Source organism: Vespa velutina, chromosome 7 (genome assembly GCF_912470025.1).
Source record: "Vespa velutina chromosome 7, iVesVel2.1, whole genome shotgun sequence".
NCBI lineage: Eukaryota > Metazoa > Arthropoda > Insecta > Hymenoptera > Vespidae > Vespa > Vespa velutina.
Genome location: NC_062194.1, coordinates 5,322,682 through 5,330,027, shown reverse-complemented (window position 1 = coordinate 5,330,027; position 7,346 = coordinate 5,322,682). Strand labels below are relative to the sequence as shown.

The following is a 7,346-nucleotide window of genomic DNA, read 5'->3' as shown; positions in this document are numbered from 1 at the left end:
CATACGATCGATCGTACATTACATTTTGTTTAAATTTAATTCCTCTAGCAAAAAAAGTAAACTCGTACAAAATGAGTCACGCTTTATATATGAGAAATATGCCGTCTGGCTATAGCCGACTATCGTTTTTGAATATTTCTATAATCCAACAGGTTTCTAAGAATATGCCGACACACGACATAATTTGCTTCCAACGCATCCTATCCTTGAATAACGATCCTGCTTGATAATTCTCCATGAATCAAGATCAAGATGGAACCTGTTTGTGTCATTATTTAACGCATCTGCCTCGATACCGCTCGAATCTAGCGATATGTCAAAGAGAAATCCAGTTTTCCCCTATAGCCAAAGGTTTCATTAAGAAGCGGCAGCATTTCCTCGGATTTTTCTTCGGCACTTTGCGATCTGCTGTTAGTCACTGGCTAGCGGTACTACCGGTCGCGATCGACGGGTCGCGTGTGCAGGTTGGGCAGGTGCATCGGTACCGGTGAATGGAAGAGATTACTTTGGAGAGAAGACTCATCTTGATCGGTACTCTCTCTCTCTCTCTCTTTCTCTCTCTCTTTTTCTCTCTCTCTTTATCTATCTATCTATCTATCTATCTATCTATCTATCTATCTATCTATCTATCTATCTATCTATCTATCTCTCTCTTTTGGCTCGGTCGACGTCTATCCAACGTAAAGTTAAGTCGCTTCTAACTGTAAGATAACTGACCAACCGGTCCGGATTGCGTAGACATTGTGAGCTCTTTCCTGTCTCCTTTTTTTTTTCTTTCTCACACCGGACGTGCTCTTTCACCTCTTGCGACGATTTTCAATGAACTTTATTATACAGAGATTCAAGCTTAAACGTACAAGCGTAAAACGTTGTTGATCTTGGATAGTTTATCAGAGAATCTTATCAGAGAATCTTTCGAAACTTCCCTGTTGCAGATGGAAGATGGATAACGAATGATATTCATCGTCAGAGAGACGACTAGTCCGGAAGATGGGTAACAACGGTAGTTCCCATCAACAGTGTCCCTCGAACGGGCTATCTCAAGATATGGCACGTGGATGGACTCAAACATTCCCTCGGGAACTGTCGAAACACCATTCGCAGCCGCCTGGACATAAGGTCCTCCCAGAGCCACCCAATCAAAGGCTCCGTGCAACCAATAATGGTAGTATTATTCACAACGGCGGGACCATAAGTGGACGCAGACCTTCGGCGCAGACGTTGCCACACGATCTTAATAAGGTAACCAACTGTGTCTGCATCTGTGTGTGCGCGTCTGTATCTTTCTCTCTCTTCTTTAAGATGTTCTCAAAGTTTCAGCATAGTCTTTAAATCTTTTACCGTGGCTAAGAAGAAACTTAAATTAGTGATAAAAGAATGATTGATCTTTAAGATGATTAATCGAAAAGATGATTGGTCATATAATTTTAAACGTTTTGTCTACGAGCATTTCCAAGGCTTCGACCTTGAAGTATCCCGACGTGACCTTAATAAGGTAAAAGCTGACCGATTCATTTCTCCAACGAATCATACGAGTATCGTAGTCGTATAAAGAAATCTTGTCCTTTTTTTTTTCGATACTTCGCCGTGAACTACATACTACAAAAATGCTAATATCCCTTCGTCGTTTTTGCATCGTTTCAAAGATATGGGATTCGGAGAAGGTTGGCGACGAGCCAGGCGTTACATCGATAACCCGGTTAAGCGTTCGTTTTAGAAAGCCTTTTTTTACCGGAAACACTTGGAATGTATTACGTGACCTTCGGTGTACTCCGTTATTTCATTATTATACAAAGTCTCGTTAAGTTTTCTATAAATTTGCCTCGTTACGTGAAAGTTGAGCCAAACGAATATTCCTTTTCATTCAATGTAAATTAACATACGATTCAATTAGAACGATGTTCAGTTGTGACATTGTCTCACAAGTATTGTTATTTTAGCAAGGAGTCTTTCGTAGCAGAAGTACATCGGCGTCGAACATTGGTGTATCTAGATCACGGAAGTCCGATCATCACTGTTGTCATTATCAAAGCGATTCTCATTGCATGGATAATGAAATGCAGGAATTGAAAAGATTTGGTAGCGAGCCAGACCTGAGATATTCGCCAACGGAACGTTGCAATACGACTAGTAGACAACATCACGGTTTAGAACGTCGTCATTGTACTGGTTATTATCCTGAAAGGGATTCCAGAGAACGGGAGAGTCGATACAAAGGCAAGAAAAAGTACAAAGCACCGGCACCACCTGGCAATGTAATGGCTGACGGTTCGTCACCTGACTCTTACAAGTGGGAACTTGGTCAGGATAATAGTCGTTGTAGACACGAGGAAGAAGTCCAGCCGCCACCCAGGAGGTCACGGCTTTTTAAGACTAGAGCGGAAACGAAGAGGGCACAGATCAGTTGGATGCCCAACTTGTCCACGCAATCCCACCAGGAACGTAACGAGGCAACACTCGAGAACGAAAGAAGGTGGAGGAACGAACGTTCTTCCATTAGCGAGAATAAGAGGCCATCCTGGCGGGAACAAGATCAACAGCAGCAGCCACAACAGTCGCAGTCGCAGCAACACCAACAGCAACAGCAACAGCAACAACAACAGGATCGATGGTGCAGAGACGAGTTGAGACGTTCGAAAAGATTCGATGGCAAAAACACACTTCAAAGGAGTATGAGCAGCCCCGAATTCCAGGCGGAACTGATGCAGGTAGCTAGGAAAGTGAGGAATAAGTTGAACTGTGGTAGGAAATCGGCCAGTCCTCTTGATTCCTGTAACGTTGCGTCCTTAGAACGTAAGAATGTGGAGCCTTCGAAGAGCACGAAAGAAAAGTTGATCAACGAGGAACATAAAAAGACGGAAAAGAAAAACTCCAAGACGACAACCGTCGAGGAACGAACTGTCGAAGGTATCGTCAAGTTATCTCTTTAATCCTTATTTCTAAATGAAATTTATATCTTTCTCTAGAGGATCGTTGAGAATGGTCATTTTCATCCTTTCAGATAGAATCGTTTCGCGCATGAACGAGGAGAGGAGACTTATAGTGGAAAGATGTAGCAGAATGGAAAACAAGATGACCTCGTACGAGGAACGTAGGAATGATGTAGGAAGGAGCAAGGATTGCTCAAAGGAACGAGAAGATAATGGAGTAGTTAATAAGAAGAGAAACGTTGAGAGGTCGACAAATTTCGAAGATGAAGCTACGAATCAAGGCAAAAAGCCATTGAAGGAGAGGCTCGATACGCTTGGACATTCCATCGAAGATAGATTTTCGGACAAGCAAAGGAGAGATTTTGAGGATTATCAGAGATCAAATGATCCAGCGAAAAATCAAAAATTTGAGGATGTCGTCGATACTGGAAGAAGCAGATCGGAAAGTCCAATAAGACATCGCAGTAGAGATAAATTCAATGCTCGAGGACAAGGATCTGGTAGGGAAAGTACGCCAGAACCACAGGAACATAAAGGAAGGGACAAAGAAAATTCAGATCCTAAGTGGTGTAAAAGAGAGATAAAAATGAATGATACTAAGAACATTGAAAAGAGATGGTCGGATGGTGAGATATTGATAGAGAAGAAGGATCCAAACGCCAAAGATAAACTCACGAAAATTTCAGAAACGAAGGAACCAGTCGAGAACTGGCATATGTAAGACTACTGCTATGATCCTTTTTTAATTTTCTGAAGTATCAGATATAAAATACAAATTTTTCTTTACAGATTACCGCGTACAGAAAAGTCAACGCCAAAGACCTTCTATTTTGGCATGGATGAGGCCTTATCCAAAGAATCACGAAATAGCGTAGACCAACAAATCCACCACATCCAGTCGAGATTACAGGTTAGAGAAATCAACAGATCGAACGAATACATCATGGACGACGGTGACGAAGTAAGTTCTAACGAATACATTGACAAATTAAACGATTGTACGATTCGATAACGATGAATTGTAATTTCAGATAAAAAGTGGACCAGAGGATATCTCGTTGAAACTTCGACCTACGCTTCCGAAAAAACAATTAGAAATACCAAGATTTTCTCCCTCGGCAGCATGGAGATTATTATCAGCGTTGGAAGCACCTGGACCAACGATGAGTACAGCTAGTGAAGAAATTCCAGTAAGTTAACGTAAAAAAAATTTATATAAAAAAAAAATTATGAAACTACTAACTATGTGTATATATATATATTGTAGGTCATGTTCGAAGAAAGGATCGAACGTTTATCGAGGCCACCTCCGCCATTGATAGCTTTGGGACCTCGAAGTTCGCACGACAAATCAGGAGATTCAGGTATTTCCGGAGATGCTGGAGCTGGTAACGACGATTCTCTAGACGTTAGTACGATGAACAGAATAAAGACACCGGCAACGAGACCCACGTGGACTCCTCAACAAGATCTAGGCGAAGAATCAAGCAGCGATGCTGGCGTAGATTCCCCACCTCCAATTCCAGCACCATTAAAATTTACGCCGAAAGCTCACGTCTTTTCTCTCTCTTTGCCACGTGATGACAACAGGATGTATCTTTATAATCCTGAAGCAAAGGGTAAGGAAGGATCAGCGTTCAATTCCCTGCAAAAGTTAAAAAGATCGATGTCAGGAGCATTTGGTCTCGGTCCGTTGGATCTCGAAAGGAAACGTGCCAGCGACGTACTCGATGACAATTGGCTATTGTCCAGTAGTGCACCAACCTCATTGCAACTCAATCAAATTACGGACGTGACTCGATCTTCGCCTTCTGGATGGAAACAAGACTTTGACGATGAGGACGTTGATGGCGATGACGACGACGACGATCAAGAAGATTCCGAGGACAGAAACGACTTCCCTGTAATCATGAAACCTCCATCATTTTCTTATTTAGCTTCCGGTGGTCATGTCATGTATTTACCAGAAGCCAATGGTACGGTATACCAACCACAGAATTTGAATTATAAGAACAAAGGTCCTATAAAGAAACAAAATTTTGTTAATTCCGCATCGAAGTATAAAAAGAATGTCGTGGACGATCTAAAAAAGTCTTCTATGATAGAGGAAAAATCGCGAAAGTCAAAAAACTTGAGATCCTTCGGAGAGAGGTCTTCCTTTGCTGAGAGAGGTATTAATTCACATAATAGATTTTCGAACTTTTCAAAATCCTGCGAAAATATATCCGAGATGAAACAGAGAAGCACATCGCCTACCGTCGAGCAATCACAGAATGTGCAAGACAATAAAGAATCATCTTCTGAAATCAAAGCACCAGCTAAACATAATTCGAAAAGTAAACGATTTACGTTTCAATCAACCGTTAGGCAAATCGAGAGACGTAGATTGGCTGAGAAATTGTCTCGCGAGGCTGAGGCTAAAGAACGTCAGAGAAAAGGAGAGCTCGAAGCTATGAGGAAAGTCGAGGAAGAGTTTCAACGGAAACGGGCAAGAGAGAAAGCGAATATTAGACAACAGCTTCGATTGTATAATATGGATGAACATCTTAGGTAGAGATTTTATAACGTAACATTTATACCTATATACCAGTTTGACATTTGATATTAATTTCTAACGCTTTAATCGATAGTAGTTTGCCTTCTGCTTGGGATACGTCACAATTGTCTCGAGCTGATCCCGATGGTGCACCGTCATCATCAGCCTCGTCACCAACATCTGCTCCACTTGGAACCCTAACGGCAAATCGTAAGAATAGCGTTAGCAGCGATGAGCATCATAGAAAAAGAGGCGCTAGTTCTGAATCGAAACAACAACAGAAAAGAGAGTACAAAGATTATCGACCGAAATATTACGCTTGGACGCCGGAAAATTCATCTCATTTAGAGTATAAACAGACCACTGTACATCCAAAAGTCATTTGCGATATTCCAAAGAGTTCAGCGGTCTTTGTTGATGCAAATGTCCACGGTGGCAAAGCTACGAATCTAAATTCAACGCCTAGGTCTGATAATTACAGGTAACAGGTGTTAAAGTGATTGGCATTGATTGCCTTAATATATAATATAAAATGTACTTAACAAATGTTGAATCGTGTTCTACAAATAGAAAGGATTTCGCTCATGGTGCCGTTGCAGCGAGGTCATCCTTAGCCAGCAGCGATAGTGAATTATCGCAACCAAATACCAGGCCACATTCTAGACAAACAGGAGGCAAAGGCAAACCTCTACGTTCTAGGTATGTTGGTTCGAACCAATCCCCTGCCTTTTCTCCATGCTTAAATACCGGCCAGCCAGTATCGATAATATTTAATGAAATAGGCAAATAAGTAGAATGTTGGAATGGATCTAGGAAGAATATTCATTGAATGTACGATTCAATTTCTAAATTTTATCAGCGAACGATTACGTTAAATATTAAAGACAGTATGTTTAGCAGCATGTTGCATGACCTCATCTTACACTCATATAACATTTTTTTTCCATTGAAAAGTGCATAGCCCTGTTATGTTATATACGTATAAATCGTTCACTACGAGAGCTATTACTAATGTTTGGCTTTTGATTTTTATTCCATGCAGGTTTTAAAATGAACGTAAAGTAAGTAGTTTTAACACTTCTAGTCATCTAACAACGCTTTGATTAAAACAAAACAATCGGGCATCGGGCTGTACGTGCTTCTCTACATAATTTATGTATTGGGCTAGAAAGAAAGGTGCCTATATATAATAATAATACATAGATGGATTATAATTCGTTGAGACATTAATTAATTATGATGTGGCTTACACGATTAAACGAAATTATGATACTTTCTCGAAGGGAGAGGTAGATATAAAACACAAAGAAAATATAAATGATGCATGTATAAGAATCGAAGACAAAAATGAAAAGAATGAGAAAACGTTGAATAGGTCGGCTAGCCCAGAACGAAGCGAGGAAGCCGCCAGTTCGGAGGATGAAAGCCCAGTGGAACCAATCAAGCAAGAACGGAATCCCATTAATGGCTTTATATTAAACGGAGTTCAACCTTTTGTGAGGGAGAAGAGTTATCGACCCATTTCCTTTAATCCTCAACCACCCCAGCCCATTCCAAGTTAAATGTTTATTTTATAGTTGTGCAAATTTCTTCATGAAATTAAAAATAGGTACGAATCTATTTGAAATTTTATTTTTTATTTTTTTTTTTTTTTTATTTTTTTTTTTTTTTTTGTTTTTTTTTTTTTTTTTTTTGGAATATTTACAATAAGAATCTATAATAAGAGAGAGAGAGAGAGAGAGAGAGAGAGAGAGAGTGAGAGAAAGAGAGAAATTAACAAAAAAAAAACAAAAAAAAAATGTAGGGTACAATTTAATCGGAAATTAAAATTTATTATAGAGAGATGCTATTTTATATATAAAAAAAATTTTTTTTTTTAT

General features: G+C 39.9%; 1 protein-coding gene across 5 annotated transcripts in view; it reads left to right on the top strand.

The window, feature by feature from the left end:
- The window catches only part of LOC124950438, a 55,054-nt gene extending 47,943 nt beyond the window's left edge, over window positions 1-7,111 (top strand). For 2 of the 5 annotated variants that reach the window (XM_047497117.1, XM_047497118.1), the window contains exons 2-10: window positions 936-1,242; window positions 1,941-2,907; window positions 3,002-3,647; window positions 3,720-3,891; window positions 3,962-4,120; window positions 4,198-5,480; window positions 5,561-5,947; window positions 6,037-6,165; window positions 6,842-7,111. In XM_047497117.1, the coding sequence (XP_047353073.1) occupies window positions 991-1,242; window positions 1,941-2,907; window positions 3,002-3,647; window positions 3,720-3,891; window positions 3,962-4,120; window positions 4,198-5,480; window positions 5,561-5,947; window positions 6,037-6,165; window positions 6,842-7,028 (4,182 nt within the window). In that variant the 5' untranslated portion in view covers window positions 936-990 and the 3' untranslated portion in view covers window positions 7,029-7,111. Of the gene's footprint in view, window positions 1-935; window positions 1,243-1,940; window positions 2,908-3,001; window positions 3,648-3,719; window positions 3,892-3,961; window positions 4,121-4,197; window positions 5,481-5,560; window positions 5,948-6,036; window positions 6,166-6,508 lie in introns of all 5 variants that reach the window. The other 3 variants (XR_007101363.1, XM_047497119.1, XM_047497120.1) reach the window with 3 other exon arrangements.
- Window positions 7,112-7,346: the final 235 nt, after the last annotated feature.